General features: G+C 36.4%; 1 protein-coding gene across 14 annotated transcripts in view; it reads left to right on the plus strand.

Annotated features, from left to right (window-relative positions):
• The window catches only part of ATG10 (autophagy related 10), a 264,959-nt gene that overhangs the window by 147,720 nt on the left and 97,239 nt on the right, over window positions 1-20,000 (plus strand). For all 14 annotated transcript variants that reach the window (XR_006203688.1, XM_042942661.1, XM_042942668.1 and 11 more), the window contains one exon: window positions 9,203-9,341. Coding sequence is in view for 13 of the 14 variants with exons in the window: in XM_042942661.1 (XP_042798595.1) it covers window positions 9,203-9,341 (139 nt within the window). In the remaining variant the exon portion in view is untranslated. The remainder of the gene's footprint in view (window positions 1-9,202; window positions 9,342-20,000) is intronic.

Here is a 20,000-nt window from a genome sequence, read left to right on the forward strand (position 1 = left end):
CACTGTAAACTTACTGTTAATTGAATTCAGTAAAATCAAGGTTTCTATAATTAACGTGAACCACTTAATCTTTTTGCTCCTTGAATGAATGTAATTTTCTAAACACAGGTATCTTCTAATATAATGACATAGCAACATTTTGAAGAAAATAAAAGTGCATGTGACTTCTTTTTCTAGTAACTCTTAAATCAAATTAAATATACCCAAATCGGGGCACCTGGGTGGCTCAGTCGGTTGGGCGTCCGACTTCAGCTCAGGTCACGATCTCACGGTCCGGTCCGTGGGTTCGAGCCCCGCATCGGGCTCTGGGCTGATGGCTCAGAGCCTGGAGCCTGCTTCCGATTCTGTGTCTCCCTCTCTCTCTGCCCCTCCCCCGTTCATGCTCTGTCTTTGTCTCAAAAATAAATAAACGTTAAAAAATTTAAAAAAATAAAAATAAATATACCCAAATCCCTTTTTAAAAACATAATAAAAGAAAATAATAAAATTTTAACAAATTTACTCAAATGTTAATATTAATCTGATGTTCCCCAGAACATCAGTCCAATTTAAGTATGCTAATAGTTAAGAAATGGCGTACTACAGTACAAAGAACAGTGGTTTCAGTGTTTCCACATAGGTTATAACTAACTGTGCCTCTAACTGGGGGTGACATTGGGTAAACTACCAACCTTTCTGGGATTTGTTGTTTCCATCTGCAAGATGAGTGTTAGGCTATATGAAATGATTCTTGTTTCTTTACTGTTAGAGTTCTGTGATTCATTATATTGCGACATGGTATCAAAAACCTTTGTTACTTTGTTTTTTATTTTGGAGAATTTAAAATATTAACAAAAGTAGACAGAATGATATACTAATAAATACCAATGAACTCAATAAGCAACCTCAGTGGTTACCACCTTATGGCCAGTGATACCCTTTTCATACCTTTGTCCACTGACCCCTTTCCTGTGTTATTGTAAAGCAAATCCCAGACATTAGCCTGTTTTTATTAACCTGATCCCTCTGCCATCTGTACTGTTAGCACCTGAGGTCTTAGAAATTTGGGGTTATTTTTAGCAAGACTCAAATTGCCTCACTATCTTTTCATTTCTTAATAGAAACATTTTAGTTAATTATAGATACACATGCAGAAATAATCAGAATGATCCCGTGTACATTATACCCACTTTCCTGTGGGTAATCATGTGATATCTTGTGAATCTATTATATAATATCTCAACCAGGATATTGGCATTGATACAACCCATTAATCTTATTTGAAATTCCCAGTTTTAGTTGTTTTTTTTTGTGTTTGTGTGTGTATATTTTTGGTCCTATACATTTTATCATATGTAGGTTCATGTATCCACTACCAGAGTCAAGAATGCTTCCATCACCATAAGGATTCCTCATGTTGCCCTTTTGTAACAATAGCTCACCTCCCTCTGCCCACCCCCCAACACTAATCTGTTCTCTGTTCATTTCTAAAATTTTACCATTTCAAAAATGTTCTATAAATGGAATTAAATAGTCTGTAACCTTTCTGGATTGGCTTTATCACTTGCATGATTCCAGGGAGAGTCACCCAGGTAGTTGTGTGTATCAATAGTTTGCTCTTTTGAAGAAGTAACCACCAATACCACAGAAATACAAACAATTGTAAAAGAATATTATGAAAAATTTTATGCCAACAAATTGGACAGCCTAGAAGAAATAGATAAATTCTAACAAACATATAGCCTACCAAAGCAGAAGCAGGAAGAAATAGAAAATTTGAACAGACCAATTACCAGCAATGAAATTGAGTCAGTAATCAAAAAACTCCCAACAAACAAAAGTCCAGAGCCAGATGGCTTCACAAGTGAATCCTACCAAACATTTAAAGAAGATTTAATACCTATTATTCCAAACTGTTATAAAAAACAGAAGAGGAATTTTATGAGGCCAGCATTACCTTGATACCAAAGTTGGATAAAGACACCACAAAAAAAAAAAAAAAAAAAAAAAAAGAACTACAGGCCAATATCTCTGATGAACACAGATGGAAAAATCCTCAACAAAATACTAACAAAGCAGATCCAACAGTATATAGAAAAATCATTCACCATGATCAAGTGGGTGGGATTTATCCCCAGGATGCAAGAATGGTTCAGTATTTGCACATCAATCAACATGATACATCACATCAATAAGAGAAAGGATATGGGGCGCCTGGGTGGCTCAGTCAGTTGGGTGTCCGACTTCGGCTCAGGTCACGATCTCGCGGTCCGTGAGTTTGAGCCCCGTGTCGGGCTCTGGGCTGATGGCTCAGAGCCTGGAGCCTGCTTCCGATTCTGTGTCTCCTTCTCTCTCTGCCCCTTCCCCGTTCATGCTCTGTCTCTCTCTGTCTCAAAAATAAATTTAAAAACGTTAAAAAAAATTTAAAAAAAAGAGAAAGGATAAAAACTATATGATTATTTCAATAGATGCAGAAAAAGCACTTGACAAAGTACAACATCCATTCGTGATAGAAACCCTTAAGAAAATACGTCTAGAGGGAACATACCTCAATATAATAAAGGCCTTATATGGAAAACCCATAGCTAACATCATGCTCAGTGGGGAACACCTGAGAGCTTTTCCCCTAAGGTCAGGAACAAGGCAAGGATGTCTACTCTCTCCACTTTTATTCAACATAGTATTGGAAATATTAGCCACAGCAATTACATAACAAAGAGAAATAAAAGGGATCCAAATTGGTAAGGAAGAAGTAAAACTTTCACTATTTCTATACGATGTGATATATATGTAGAAAACCCTAAAGATTCCACCAAAAAACTATTAGAACTGATAAATGAATTCAATAAAGTCATAGGATATAAGATCAATGTACAGAAATCTGTTGCATTTCTATACATTAATAGCAAAGTTGAAGAAAGAAATTAAGAAAATTATTCCATTTACAAATGCACCAAAAATAAAGTTTCTAGGAATAAATTTTACCAAAAAGGTGAAAGACCTGTACTCTGAAAATTATAAAACATTGTTGAAAGAAATTGAAGAGGACACAAAGAAATGGAAAAACATTCCAGCTCATGGGTTGGAAGAGTAAATATTGTTAAAATGTTTGCACTACCCATTGTGTACTACACACACATTGCATCTTCCTTTATCCATTCATCAGTCAATGGACACTTGGTCTGCTTCCATAATTTGACTATTGTAAATAAGGCTGCTATAAACATCCGGGTGCATGGATCCCTTTGAATTCGTGTTTTTGTATTCTTTGGGTAAATACCCAGTAATGTGATTACTGGCTTGTAGGGTAGTTCTATTTTTAACTATTTGAGGAACCTCCATACTGTTTTCCAGAATGGCTACACCAGTCTGCATTCCCACCAATAGTACAAGAGGATGCTCCTTTCTCCACCTCCTCCCTAACACCTGCTGTTTCTTGTGTTGTTGATTTTAGCCATTCTGACAAGTATGAGGTGATATCTCATTGTAATTTTGATTTGTGTTTCCATGACGGTGAGTAATGTTGAGCATCTTTTCATGTGTCTGCCATCTGTATGTCTTCTTTGAAAAAAACATCTACTCATGTCTTTTGCCCATTTATTAATTAGATTGTTTTTGGGTGTTGAATTTTATAAGTATTTTATGTATTTTGGATACTAACCCTTTACGAGATACAACATTTGCAAATATCTTCTCCCATTCAGTAGGTTGCCTTTTGGTTTTGCTGATTGTTTCCATCACTTTGCAGAAGCTTTTTATTTTGATGCAGTTCCATTAGTTTATTTTTACTTTTGTTACCCTTACCTCAGGAGACATACCTAGAAAGAAGTTGCTATGGCTGATGTCAAAAAGGTTACTACCTCTATTTTCTTCTAGGATTTTTATGGTTTCATGTCTCACATTTAGGTCTTTAATCCATTTTGAGTTTATTTTTGTGTGTGATGTCAGAAAGTGGTCCAATTTCATTATTTTGCATGTGACTGTCCTGGTTTCCCAGCACCATTTGTTGAAGAGACTGTCTTTTTTTCATTAGATATTATTTCCTGCTTTGTTGAAGATTAACTGGTCATGTAGTTGTGTATTCATTTCTGGGTTTTTGTTCTATTGATCTGTGTTACTATTTTTGTCTGGTGCCATACTGTTTTGAACCTACAGCTTTGTAATATAACTTGAAGTCCAGAATTGTGACGCCTCCATCTTTACTTTTCTTTTTCAATGTTGCCTTGGCTTTCTGGGATCTTTTGTAATAGCATAAAATTTTTAGGATTGTTTGTTCTAGCTCTGTGAAGAATGCTGTTGGTAGTTTGATAGGGATTGCATAAGAATGAAATCTTGCCATTTGCAACAACATGGATAGAGCTAGAGAGTTCTATGCTAAGTGAAATAAGGCTGTTTGAGAAAGACAAATACCATATGGTTTCATTCATATATGGAATTTAAGAAACAAAACAAATGAGCAAAGTGGGGGGAAAAAAAGAGAAAGAGAGGCAAACCAAGAAATAGACTTTTAACTGTAGAGAACAAACTGATGGTTACCAGGAGGGAGGTAGGGGAAATAGGTGATGGGATTAAAGAATACACTTATTATGTAGAGCAGTGAGTAATGTATAGAATTGTTGAATCACTATTTTGTACACACGAAACTGATATAATACTGTATGTTAACTGTACTGGAATTAAAATTTAAAAACTTAAAAAAAGTGAAAGCAAAAACAAAATAGTTTGCTCTTTTAATTGCTGAGTAGTGTGATGTATCACAGTTTGTTTAACCATGACCTATTGAAAGACCTTTGAAATATTTCAATTTTTGGGCGGTTGTGAGTAAAACTGCTATGAACATTCGTGTACAGGTTTTTTATTGCTCTGAGATAAATGCTCATGAGTAAGTTGGTGGGTCGTATGGTAGTTATATGTTTAGTTTTATAAGAAATTGCCATATGATTTTATGCTCTAAGCAGCAGTGTATGAAAGATCTAGTTTCTCTGCATCTCCACCATCATTAGACGGTATCACTATTTGTTATTTTAGGCATTCTGATAGATACACAGTGATATCTCATTGTAGTTTTAATTTGCATTTCCCTGATGGCTAATGATGTTAAACATCTTTATTTGCCATTTGTTTATTATTTTTTTGGTGATCTTTTGCATTTTTACTCCTCCATTTACTTCTTTTCAGACTTTGTTGTGGGGATAGTGTTGCTGGTGAATTATCTATGAAGTGTGTTGTAGAATACTTAGATGGGAAGAAACAGATCTGCTACTGAATTAGAAAGTACTGTTTACTGTGGTTCTCAACTCAGTGTTAGAGTCTCTGGGAATACAAAGATGAATAAGGCAAGAACCGTAGTCTACAACCATTTGGTACTTTTGGAAGGGAAAGCAGAAAAGATGTAGAAGTCTGAGATTTCCACATTGCATGACACTTGCATGGGCTTCATAACAGTGACTGTGAACGATGTAAGGATCCTAGCAGACACAGGTCAAGGATTGAAATTCATTTAATATGAGTTAAGGATGCAAAAATGTCTTTGCCCATAGCTAGCTGCCCAGAGCAGCTAGAGCAGCACTGGGAGACATAGCAGCACTCCCAATGAGGAGAGTGCTCAAGCTTTCAATCCCCACAGAGGTATCCTGCTGATGAGAACAGTGGTTACAGTGAGAATTCTCATGGCTCTTCAGAAAGTGTGTTCTGTCCCCTGTCTCTTATTCCTTGGGTCTCCTAACTGTTCCAGAGAAACTGGATTTATGCCCAATTGATTACTACTGGCATGTATCTGGCATCAGCCCCAACGCATACCTGAGTGTTGAATTTGAATTTAGGTGAAGGAAACTTCTTTCTAGGAATTTCATCCTCCCTAGCAGGACTGAGTCTCAGACAGTCTGTATCTGAAGTTTTATGTAGAAATTAGTAACCCAATTCAGTATTTGTTTAAGAATTGGACAATGATGGTCTAAGATGAGAAATAGTTCAATACAGAAGAATAGGGAATAAACACACACACACACACACACACACACACACACACACTTTAATTTATAGTAAAGGTAGCATTAAAAAACAATGGGGGAAAGAATGCACTATTAGAAATCATCTGGAAAAAATCCTTACCTCACACCATACACGAAAATACAATTCAGATGGATTAATGATCTAAATGAAATTTAAAAACATGTATTTGTATGCAGAATAAAATTTAACATTTTTATAATTTTTGGGAGTGAGGTGGGGGTGAAGTAGGAGGCCTTTCTTTTTTAATTGTCAAGTTAGTTAACAGTGTAGCCTTGGTTTTAGGAGTAGAACCCAGTGATTCATCTCTTACATATGATACCCAGTGCTCATCCTAAAGAGTGCCCTCCTTAATGCCCATCACCTGTTTAACCCACCTCCCTCCCCACCCTTATCAACCCTCAATTTGTTCTCTGTATTTAAGAGGCTCTTATGGTTTGCCTAAGTAGGAGGCCTTTTAATGAAGACAGATAACTCAGAAGCTGCAAAGAGAAAATGTACAGATCCTACTACATAAAAGTAAAAAAAAAAAATCTTCAGGATAAAATATATAAGAAACAAGGTTAAAAAGAAAGCTGAATGAAAATGTTGCATGTACATATTTATATACGTACATATACATATCACACGTATCCTTGCACACCTTTGTTTTTTCTATGATGCAGAGAGATCTATCTATATCCAGTAATGTTATTTCTAATATACAAAGAGTATATATAATTTTATAAGACAGATGCAAACCAGATATTAGAAAAATAGGCAAAAGGATAAGAGCAGGGCAATCAAAGAAGAATGCAAATTGCCAATAACCATATGAATAGATGTTCACTTTCACTAGTAATCAAGAAACTAGAATTTACAACCAAAAAATGATGTTTCAAAATTTATCAGGGGCCCCTGGGTAGCTAAGTCACTGGAGTGTCTGACTCTTGATTTCGGCTCAGGTCATGATCTCATGGTTTGTGAGATCGAGCCCCACGTCAGGCTCTGCACTGAGTGTGGAGAGCCTGCTTAAGATTCTCTCTGCTTGCTTTCACACGTTCTCTCTCTCTCACAAAATAAAAAAAATAAAAATTCATTATTTTTATTAAAATAATGAAAAAAAATTAAAATAATGAAAAAATAAAAAAATTCATTAATTTTGCACATAGGCAAAATTAATAACAAATAATGTTCAAGTACTTACGGGATATGGAAAAGACATTCTCCTACATTCTTGCTGGGAATATAAATTGATACAGCCTTTTTTTCTGGGGATAGATTGGCAGTATGTATTGAAACTTAAAATGCACATACCCTTTCTTAAAATAATGCCCCCTTTCGGAATCTGTACCACAGAAAAAAGAGGTCTAAAAGGATATATGTGCTAAGATATGTATTGAATTATTAGTTGTAGTAGCAGAAAGTTATAATCAGCCTAAAATATCTAGCAATATGGACATACTAAAACAAATGACTGAACAAACTATGGCACAGTCATGTATTGGAATACAGTGAAGCCATCAAAAGAAAGAGCAAAATCTATAGTACTGACATGGCAGACATGCTAGGATGCCCATGATTTAATCAACGAATATGTGTATGTGTTGTGATTAAATCAGGGGTGGGTGAGTGGGTGTATGTGTGTGAATGTGTTTGTAGGCGAAAAAATTCTAAAAGTATACACTAATCTGTTAAAAATTATTACATACCTGGGGTATAGAAGTGCTAGGGTGACGGAGATTTCCCATTTTTTTTTTTTATGTACTTGTGCAGTGTTTGCAATTATTTTTTTTGTCACAAAGACATGATGCTTTATAATGTTAAAAAAGAAAAGAAATTATAAATAAATGCTAACCAACCTAATCTTTGACCAAAAAGAAAGAATTTGGTTTGAAGAACTGCTTTAAAAGGAGGTACAGGTAACATTGCCTAATGACAGTTCAAATAAACAAACAGAAAAACCTCTTTCTTGCTACTGGATTAACTCTGTATCTGGAATATATATTTCAGTGATTTGTCTCTGGTTATTTAATTCATTGTGTTTAATTGATAGTGTTTACTGGAGTATAGTGAAAACTATTTTGTACGTATCTTAGGTTGTGATTTATCCAGTGTAATATCTCCTCCAATGCATTGACTGTGAGTGGGGAATTAGTAAAGCAGATACGGATCTGGAGAGCAGTCTGCGGCTTTACTTATCTCCACAGGAAACCTTATTTCTTATTGATAAAGTTTGAAATCTTTCCTGTAACTCTTTCCAATTGTTCATTGTTGTTACTGTTTTAATGAGAGGTAGAAATGAGCCAAACCAACCTGCTTCTTTCCTTTTACTAATTTAATTTGAAAGGAAATTCTTCAGTCCAAATAAATAAGTGAGTGTGGATGGAACCAGATTCTGACTCAACATGTCCAATTAATTGCTTCCAAACATTAAGATAAATTCCTCAGAAACACTCACAAATAATAAAAAATCCACCAGTAAGGAATGATTAGTGAGAAGTGAGCTGGCTAGAGCCATCTATGCTTACAAAAACTGTATTTAAGTTGACATTAATATTTGCCATCTATTCTGTTATAAATATCAAGATTTGTTGTAGAAATATACCACCGATAGCACAATAATAAAGAAAACAGACTCATCTCAGGTTTTGAAATGTACCTAACAAACTCAACCTCTTGCAAAATAACTTTCTTATTCAAAATGGAACTGGGAATTGTTCAGCACACAATGAATCATTTTTTGGCAAGTACAATAGAATCTTTAGGGACATTTCACAGCCTCTTGTTCAATTGTTAGGATGTTTTTAGCTTTCACAGGTAGGGAAGAAGGTAGCTTGTATAGCCATCATCTTGTTGCTAAAATTGTACAGTAAAGATTTTTCAGAGTTGCTGTTGCAATAGATCTTTTTGCCTTTTTTCCCCCCTTCCTGTTTCTTTACCCAGAGCTGCTTTGTCTCTCAAAAACAATCTGGAATTACTTAATGCTAATGTTTTCTGGTTTTACTATTTACCCACGACTCAAATGTTAAACATTAATGTTGGAAACTCCCTTTTCCTTACCTCATAGTCCTATATTTTTTTAACTGTTATTTTGCCAGAAGAAAACCTCCTCTTTTCCCTTTCTATGTCAATGTACTTTTTTTTTCTTTAAATGACAAACACATTTTGTTTCTCTCTCTCTCTCTCTCTCTCTCTCTCTCTCTCTCTCTCTCTCTCTCTCTCTTTTTTTCAGGAGGCTTTAGAACTACCCCTGGATGATTCTGAAGTGACTGAGACCACAACGGGAAGCCAAGTGATTAAATATGAATATCATGTTTTATACTCCTGTAGCTACCAAGTGCCTGTGCTTTACTTTAGGGCAAGCTTTTTAGGTAAGACCATGTCGGAAGCTAAATGTAAATTCATAACATTTACATGTAAGGCAGAAAGCAGATTTAGAAAATTATTCCTGAGAGGAAAAAAAAATAGAGTTAAAAATAAGAAAAGTGTGGGTGAGGTAAGGTTTTACCAGTAAATTTTCTCATGCTTTAGAAGGAGTATCAAGACTTCAGAGTGAATGATATCATCCCAGCCTTAAGTCTGATCTTCAGATTCTTGGCCTCTTGCCCAACGTTGACTAAGCCCCCCTGGCCCTTTTTCTTTTCTTTAAACAAGTAGGAACAACTTAAAGCTACAATGTTTATATACTTCTAACTTTACAGTAAAAATTTCTTTCAATGTAAGAGATTCCATTAACTCAAAAGCCCCCACGCCTCCTTTCCCAATTGCTAATAATTATTTCAGGAACTGTTTATCAGTTAGTTCAAGCTATGTTTAAAAATAGCACTAACATTTCCTTCGACCATCTATACATCTCCAGTGCCTAAGCTTTCTGAGATGCTGTTACTCAACTTGTTCTCCTTGCCAAAGAAGGTGAAACACCCTGTCTCCTCTGAGGACTTGGCTGATAAAGCCATAGTGCCATGAGGACTCCCCCCTTCTTGTCCTCTGCCTAAACCGGATCTGCATTGCAAGGCTCTGCCTCCCCAGCCTACCCTTTCCCCTATTTCTCCTTTTCTATATGGCCTATCTGCAGCATTTTGCATTTTGAACAGCCTTCTAACTTTTTCTGGATAGCTAAGACATCTGAATTTAGCCAGTGATATTTTATTTTTAATTAAAAAGTAGCTTAAGCTGCTTTGAATGTGTATTTGGTAGATTTAATCACTTGCTGCCTTATATTGTTTAATGGTCTCTAATTTTGCAGTGTTGGCGGTTTAACAAGCACTTAGGATTTAAAACACAAGAACAAATTCTCATAGACTCCCTGGTGAGAAGATTTTAATCTGAGGTGCACTTCCTAAGAAGTGACAATTTGGGGTAAATTTTCAACATGGGACATGGGGAATTGAGGACACTGATAGTTACTAATTTGTGAACTCTTGCTGCAGGTTTATCCATATGATTATTAAAGGCCTTGAAAACACCCACTTTATTATGTTGTAATTCTATTTGGTTTGGAGTCCAAACATTAAAGTAGGGTTCTTGCCAGTGAACTCTGTTATACTAAAAAGTAGAAGGGGATACATTTATTTACCACGGGGGAGGGAAATATTTTTCTTGTTTTTGGTTTGCAATGTGTCTACCCAGTACCTTTCTAGATTCAAAGACATATCAAGGCTGCAGGTAGAGGAAATAGGACACCACTTCTTCAATACTGTACTTTCATATAATTAGTATTCACCATAAGCAGTTAATCACCAGAGAAGAGCTCCCAGAGACAAAACAAGTTGTTTAGCTTGTCAGCATTAGGGAATCGGAGGTGTTGAAACATGACTGCTTCTAGCTGGAAGTGGGTCTTGCCGAGGCCGGTGGATGAGCTCATATGTGCACTTTGCTCTTATGTGCCAACAGCTCCCCTTACAGTACAGCACAGTAATTGTTCCTGCAAGTCCGATTATATTTTAATGAAATTTGTGTACTTCCCAAGATCTTTTCTTTATGATGGTTTGCTTTTTCTTCAAAAACAAGCAAACAGACAAACAAAAACCCCACTAACTCTCTTGGATCCTACCTATCTACTTTTAAGACACCCTTTATTTATGCTTAATGAAAGAAAGCCAAAACAAGTCATTTGTTTTATACAGCAGGATTCCTTGTTCCTTCCTCCCCATTCTGTGTTGTGTGGAATGAGCCCTAGGAATTTTTAAATTCCAGAATTTATTTAGTGTTTATTCAGGTACATTAAAATATCAAATTTAATTTTTCAAAGCATACTGGATTTTTTCCTGTAGAGAAACATGAAAAATGGTTCTTTCCTTTATCATATTCTAGGAATTTCTTTTCTCTTTTCTGCTAACGTAACCTAATGGACATTCTAAAAATGTTTCGCCCTTTATTCTAGAGTCATAATTTTTCATGTATTCCCCTTATTCCATTCCCATTTCCTGTTATATCTGATTACTCTGGCCCTCCATCTGTTTGTTAAACAAATGTCTGTTAGTGTGGTGAATGGATTCCTAACGTATTCCTCATATTCCAGGTCCAGATTTTTCTTTGTCTCATTCTGAGAGAGTTCCGACCTAGAAAGAGGATGATTATAAAATTTCTTGCTCAGGGGTCTTTTTGTTGCTTCAGAAATAGTTCACTTAGCCTTGTTTTTCACAGATATTTAGAATTTCTTTTCCATTTGATTGTTAGTAAGAATTGGTTTCTCTGCTCTGATCTGAATTTTCTTCTGATATTTCTTTTTGTTTTTTGTTTTGTTTTGTTTTGTTTTGTTTTTTAGGTAAAGCAGTTTGTAGTAATAGTTCCCATTTAAATTGATAGGACCTTTTCTTTTATGGTTTAGATTCCAGAAGAAATATTTATTGTGTTTCTTGAAATGCAGACACATTGAATTGTGAATGGGAATACTTCTTATTCCTCTGTACTGGCCAATGACCACCATGCCAACTATTGCCTAGGACTCAGCTAACATGGCACTTGCTCTTGTCACTTATTGTCATATCATTTCACATCATATCATATATAATATCACAGGTTTCACTGTAACAGAACTATTTATTTGCTTGTCCCCTATGAAATAATAAGTTAGATGGTGGAGCTGTAAGGTAAAAAGAGGGAGGAAGGAAATTGATAGTGAGTATCTACAACCTACAAAGTGATAAGCTTTATTCATAGCAGTGTGGTGTGTGTGTGTGTGTGTGTGTGTGCATGTGTGTAATACATATATGACATTTGTTATTTCTCTTACTCATTTTGATACCCACAGTATCAACTGTGATACAGTATCAGTAAGTATTATTGAATGAACCAATGATGAAGAATTTCTAACCATTTCTGCATACAACCCAAAGATGGAAACCTTGTGATGGGGTCTTATTTGAACTGCTCTGGAGGGTTATAAGGAAGAGAGTGATGCTGTTGCCTCCAGGAACTTCAGGACCCAAAACAACTACGTATCATTACTCTTTAGTCTGATGCTTCTCAGAGACTGCATGAGTGGTTGACTAAGGAAAAAAGAGTCCTGAGAACTCAAGGGGTGGGCATCCAAGCTCGCTGGGCAGCTGCCCTGCTTCTTTAAACACATATTTTTTATTTGCTCCTTGAAGGCAGACAGCCAAATTATGACACATTCTGCTGCTGAGTGAGCACCTCTCATTCCTACTACTTGGGCATTTAGGATCCCAGTTCCCTAGGGGGTAACATGGGTTTAAGAGAAGAACTAAGTCCTTCCCAGTATTCTTCTTTTTCTAACTCCTTTTCCAATTTTAAGTTTGGAGGGGGCAGTGGAACACACTTAATACATTTGTTACCCAGCAGTGGGTGAGAGGTAACTGCCCTTCTGTGTAATAATAATAAATACTCTACATTCAAATAGTGCTTGGCAGTTTATGAAATCCATTCTTAGAAAAACACTGACATTTTCAAGTGCTCACTAACGACCCCCCCAACCACTATTTTTTTTAATGTTTATTTATTTTTTGAGAGACATAGAGAGACAGAGCACAAGTTGGGGAGGGGCAGAGAGAGAAGGAGACACAGAATCTGAAGCAGGCTCCAGGCTCCGAGCTGTCAGCACAGAGCCCGACGTGGGGCTCAAACTCACAAACCATGAGATCATGACCTGAGCCATGATGTCAGATGCTTAACCAACTGAGCCACCCAGGCGCTCCCCTCCCCCCTCCACCACTATTTTTGAAGCACGTTGTGGTAGAGAAGTATTTGTATCATGCAGAAGGCTTTGTCTATTGCCCATCATTTCAGGACCTTTTTGTGTCCCATTTTTCCTTTTGGAGGGCTTGGTTTTGGTCAAAAGCTTATGGCAAGTGTTAGAAATGTAGTGTAAACCTTAGGCATGTACTTAATGTCTTAGGGCTTCACCAGAGTCCTAAGCTTACATAGTTTTCCTTTTCATTACAACTAGAGATTTCTATATTTATTTCAGCTTGAATTCTGATTTATTCCTGCTCTGTCTTTCTTCTTTTCCTTTGTTCTCAATCTCTATTGAAAAATAGACCAAGTGGTTCTTCTCATTTTCAAAATATTTAATTCTTTGGCTGACATATGGGTTCTTCTTGGGAACTGTTTTGACATATTTCTTTAATTAGTCAGTAGGGCTGCTTTTGAATAGGGAAGGAAACATTTCTTCCATTCAGCAACTGAATGTCTGTTCTTTCTGGAGATCCATTCTATTATTGGCCCAGGGAGTAAGTGTATAGAATTAAAAATGTAACCCAGATATTTCATGTGGAAGATTTGTCTACTTGTTATATGCCTAAAGGATGCTTATTGAGAAACAGGGAGAAAGGAATAGCCAAAGAATGATTCACTCTAAAAGGCAGTATGAACCAAACCATGATAAAGGCCAGAATAAAGGGAGAATAATGGAAAGTTTGGACTTAGAGCAGTGTGTAAATCATCAAAGAAGAAGAGTAAGAGGCTTGTTCATGGTCTGGAACAAGAAGTCATCTTTGGAATGCATTCCACAGAAGAGAATAGCCTTCTATGCATTCCATAGAAGAGAATAGCAGGAAAACAGAAAGATGGAGTTGGAGGACGTTGGGGAATAAAAGTAAAATATCCACAGCTCCATCCAACAGCTTGGAAGGGAAGGTAACAGGTTGGTTTTTCTGAAGAGGCTGGGAAAAACATTGGAGAAGATGAGGAGGGTGAGTGCCAAGCTATAGAGCTGGAGAGAGGATGGCATATTTGGGGAACAGTGAGAGGCCAGTTTGAAGTACAGGTTTCCTTAGGATGAGCTGTGGAAGAAATGTTTTTAAAGATATGTTGAGGTCAAATTATGACAGAGATAATGGGTTGGAAGGGGTTGCCAGCACAGTGAGAGTTAAGGCAGCTTGTTGAACAGTAAAGAAAAGTTGGATTAGAGAGATATTTAAAGATCGAGGCAAAAATGATTCTAGTTAATTATTTACAATAAGCAGAAACTAGAAAATGATTTGACAGATAATTTAGAGTCTTATTTGATTGCAGAGAATCTTTAAGGAAGTTCATGTATTTATATAAGTTAGTAAATCTAGCCACAGCCATGATAATGGAATGGAACATGAATTTTAGTAAGTTGAAAAGAGATTCTAGGGATTGAAATGAAATTTAAAGAGCAAACAGTGAAAGTTATTAAGAAATAATGAAAAACTATTTAACTCATACAAAGATATTCAAATTGAAAAATCCAAACAATAGAGGATGTTTAACAAGAATTATTTGTTGAACCATGTAAATGCTTGAAACAATATGGGGAGTTAAGATGCTGGCTTAGGACATACGATGGGAATAGAATCCCATTGAAAAATCAAGCCCTGGTTTAAGAATGTATTAAAGAAAAAAATGTGAGAGAAATGTGAAACAAAACTACAGGGAGAGCTAATTAGCCAAAAGGTTCATTCTAACTTGTGTTAGTACAAAACACCACATTTGCAAAAAGCAACAGATTTTAAGTGGATCCAGAGACGAAGAAGAAGACATGAAAAGGTAAGTTTATTTTCTTACCTGTGAGAGACTATGTTTTAGCTTTCCTAGACAGGTGGATGCTTGTGTTGTGCTCCATAAAGAAGAAACATTTCTTTGCTTACTCTTGGCAAATGGGTCCTATGTGAAACAGCCTTTAAAAACATACATGAGTGCATACTGTATGCACAGCACAAAAACTCATTTGCCTATTTTCTAAATCTGGTGAAAAAATACCACTGTTCAATTTGAAGCTAGGTTATTGCTTTCCTCCTTCTTTAAAGTCATCAAAGCAGAGTTCTTTAAATCCATATATTAGGTGCTATGCTAAGAAGGTGGAGACTGCCTTTTCTGTAGGGAGAGGATCAAGTTAGATGGATACTCAAGGTACTTCTATATGGCATAGTAGGTCCAAGTGCTGGAGGTACCGAGGTTTGAAGAGAGCCAGGAGTCCAAAATGCTGAGTACTGGGATGCTGGACCATGAGGTTGGAATCAAAGCCTCAGAACACTTTGGGTAGAGTGCCTTCTGTTTCAGAACTAGTAGACCTAACCTCGTAGATATTCATCTGGTGATTTGGTCCTTGGAGTGCTGATGAATAGGTAGGTATCAATTCAAAATCGGTATCTTGGGTATGTTGTGGACCCAACGTTGCTTCCCTTGGGACATTTTCTGATTAAGAGATTCCTCAAGAAGGTTTTGTATGTACTTCCACTAGGTAAGTATTTAACTTAATTTAAATGAGAGATTATAGCATCACTTGCATTATTACTAGTTTTTAACACAATATGTGGACTGTTTATGGTGACTCAAAATCAGTACTTTTGGGGGCTTCTGAGTGGCTCAATAGTGTCCTACCTCAATAAGTGTCCTACTTCAGGTCAGGGCACCATTTAACAGTTAATGAGTTCGAGCCCTGTGTCAAGCTCTGTGATGACAGCTTAGAGCCTGGAGCCTGTTTCGGATTCTATGTCTCCCTCTCTCTCTCTCCCTCTCCCTCTTTCTCTCTGTCTCTCAAAAATAAATAAACATTAGGGGTGCCTCAGTGGCTCCTTTGGTTGAGCATCCAACTTCAGCTCAGGTCATGATCTTGTGGTTCGTGGGTTCGAGCACAGTGTCAGGCTCTGAGCTGACAGCTCGAAGCCTGGAGTCTGCTTCAGATTCTGTGTCTCCCTCTCTCTCTGCCCCTCCCTTGCTCGCCCTGTGTGTGTGTGTGTCTCTCTCTCTCTCAAAAGTAAACATTAAAAAAACTACATAAAAATAAATAAATAAATAAATAAATAAACAAACATTAAAAAATTACTCCTTTTTGTCCTGTTGGCCATATTTCTCATAAAAATAGATTGAAACATACATACACTTTCTCATGTAATTGAAAGATATCTTATATTTGTTTTCTACTCAAATTACTAGACAAATATATAACATTTAAAAAATTTGCACTGGTAATTTTAAAAATACATAATGATTAAGCAGGTCTTTTAAACCATTTGTCTGGGCTATATTTGTTAGGTATACTTGGTTGAAAATAATTGGAGCTGACCATGATAAACAAAAAAGGATTTATTGGAAAGGTAGAACTTAGAGTCATCTGAATGCATTAGAATGACAGGAATGTCTGCCTTCCTTTGGCTTTAGTGGTGAGAAGTGGGGCTCTGCCTTCTACTTATTTTGGCATTTCTCTCCCAAGTTGGAAGTATGTTTGGATACTGAAAAATAAAATATCCACTCTATCTGCATCTACTTAATACTATAGATTTATAGAATCATGTTTTTTAAATTTATTTATTTGTTTATTTATTTATTTATTTATTTATTTGAGAGAGAAAGAGAGAGGCACATGGGGGAGGGGCAGAGAGAGAAAGAGAGAATCCCAAACAGGCCCCATACTCAGTGCAGAGCCCCTTGCAAGGCTCAATTTCATGACCGTGAGATCATGACCTGAGTGGAAATCATGAGTTGGACGCTGAACTGACTGAGCCGGCCAGGTGCCCCCAAGCATGTTTTTTTTTAATATAAATTGTGATTTTTAATCATGATTGTTCAGTCTTTATTCTTAGTAGTAATTGTGCTACTTGCTGTAGAAATAATGTTGAATGTTCATCTATCCAACCATTCAAAAATATTTGTGCACAAGGCATGAAGGTGTCTGTGGAATACAGAGATGAATAAAGGAAATCAGAGATGGATGATGCCCTCAAGGAGCATATGGTCTAGTGAGGGAAACAAGACAGGTCTGAAATTTACTAACAAGGACAATATGTTAATAGCCATAATAGAGGTAAAAGTTGCCACCACGAAGAGTAGATCGGTGGTTGCCAGGGGCCGGGCAGTAGGGGAAATGAGGAAATGTTGGCTCAAGGGTACAGATTTTCATTTATAAGATAAGTAGTTCTGGGGATCTAATATACAGCATGGTGTCTATCATTAACAATATTTTATTGTACACTTGAAAGTTAACCAAGAGAGTACATTCTAAATGTTCTAACCACACACATACAAATGGTTAACTTTGCGAGGTGATGGATGTGATAACTAACCTTTTGTGGTAAACATTTCCTAATATATACATATATTATGTCATGTTGTATACCTTAAAGTTACACAATTTTATATGTCCATTATATCTCAGTAAAGCTGGGGGGAAAACTGCTACCAGGGATCAGAGAGCAGAGATTATCTTGAGCTGGAGTGATTAAGAGAGATCTTGGCTGGACTTGGGATTTGTCCATGCAGTGATGAGTGAAAGAGCAGGACAGCCTAGTAAGAAACCCAGGAAAGGCAAAATTCTAGATACTCCTAGGTTAGGCAGTGTTAGTGGAGACCACTAGTGACAACTACAACAGCATAACCAATATGTGTGCATTGCTTTATGGTTTGCACAGAGCTCCTGGGTAGCGACAGAGCGTAGTGGTAAAAGTGCAGGGTCTGGAGCCAGAAAGCATTGGTTCTGATTCCTAGCTCTGCTACTAATGAACTGCAGTTATCTAACTTTTTTTTTTTTCTGTCATCCAAAAAAAATTTTTTTGAGATAATAATAATCATAGTAGTAATACCTACTTCATAGAGTTTTGAGGTTTGTAAGCTGATATATGAAATGGGGCTTGGCGTGTAGTACCTTTCAATAACGCTAGCTGTGTTGGGGCACCTGGGTGGCTTAGTTGGTTAAGCTTCTGACTCTTGATTTCCGCTCAGGTCATGATCTCGTGGTGGTTAGTGAGATTGAGCCCTGCATTGGGCTATAAATAAATAAATAAATAAATAAATAAATAAATAAATAAAAATAAACATTAAAAAAAATGCTAGGTGTGTTGTGTATCTTGATCCTCACAATAACATTGTAAAATAGGAGCTGGTATTATCCTTGTGCACATTCATAAAAACTGAGTGCTCGGAGGGGTTAAATGATTTATTCAAAGGTACGTAGAAAATTATGGGGTTGAGACTCAAACTCTTTAGCTCATTTTTTACTGTATGATGCAGTAACCAAAATTTAGGAAACATGTAGGTTAACTGATGTCGTATGTAAGTAAAGAGAAGTTTCCATAATCTGTATTTTTGGAATATTTTTTCAGATTTCCTGAGATTAGTAAAGACACAAAATGATAGAAATGTACATAGGAATAAATAAAAATTACAGAATTAGGCAGCATAGTTTCTGGTATGAATGTACATGAACAATTAACACTCATTTCATATCACAATATAATTTTCTCACTGAAGCAAAAATGAATTTTCCCCTTTGGTGGAGCATCATCTCTGCCTTACTGTGGAGTATGACATGAATTTTATATCCTTCAAACCTCTCTTGAAGACAGTATATTGAATAATGACAGATTTCATTGTGAATAATACACCCTTTCCTTTTTATTTCTAGTGACCACGTTCAGAACATTATTATTCAACTTACTGTAAATAATGTATACTCTCTGTAATCTTCATTTTAGGAGTTATGAAATTTTAGTGAAACCATGCACAATAGGATAAAGGTGACTTCTGCGTGCTTGTGCTAGAGTTAGGTGGTGCCGGTGAAATATCTCATGCTGTTATTTGATTCATGAAAACTAATAGCCCTGAGAAATTTAATTTAGAGAGCCGCACATTTTGAGTAATATATAGATTACTTGACATGTAGGTTATTATTCAATTGAGAGATTTTATATGAAAATTGTTAAATTAAATGCTACTGGCAGTTGCTAAAGATTGTACTTTTTAATTATTCTATTTTTCATCTAATGTCTCTTCTTCTTTTGTCATTGACATTCTAGGTTGCTGACAGAATATTCCTTTAGCTCAGATGTGTATTGTCATTCCAGGAGATAGAGGCACACAGTAGGCACTCTATAAACACTTGTTAAATAAATGACCTTAATTTACCATGCTTACTTTGTAGGTTGCCGCTGAAATTATTTCAGCTTCTACTTCAATTTTTCAAGTATGCAAGGGATTTTACTGAGCTTCTCAGCCTCAGTGTGATTAATGAGATTTCTAAGCATGTTAAAATTGGTGCTATCGAATATCTTAGGTCTAAAACTAGGGAGTTGTTGATTGAGTATGCTTATGTCATATCTGACTGAGGCCAGACAGAAAAAATAGACCCTCTTAGCATGATTTAAAGTTTCTGATTGAAGATACCTTCAACTGAACATGAAGGCACATTATAATGTGTTTCATGAGCTTAACTAAATATTTACTTATGCCCACGATTTTATGTTAAGTTAAAGTTTCAGGTCTTTGATTTTCTTTTTTTTTTTTTTAATTTTTTTTTTTTAACGTTTATTTATTTTTGAGACAGAGAGAGACAGAGCATGAACGGGGGAGGGGCAGAGAGAGCGGGAGACACAGAACCGGAAGCAGGCTCTAGGCTCTGAGCCATCAGCCCAGAGCCTGACGCGGGGCTCGAACTCATGGACCTCGAGATCATGACCTGAGCTGAAGTCCGACGCTTAACCGACTGAGCCACCCAGGCGCCCCAGGTCTTTGGTTTTCATAAATAGATTCAAAATCACAAAGTCCAGGGGTACCTGGGTGGCTCAGTCATTTGAATGTCCTACCCTTGATTTCAGCTCAGGTCATGATCT

The sequence above is a fragment of the Panthera leo genome, chromosome A1 (assembly GCF_018350215.1).
Source record: "Panthera leo isolate Ple1 chromosome A1, P.leo_Ple1_pat1.1, whole genome shotgun sequence".
In the NCBI taxonomy this organism is placed as follows: Eukaryota; Metazoa; Chordata; class Mammalia; order Carnivora; family Felidae; genus Panthera; species Panthera leo.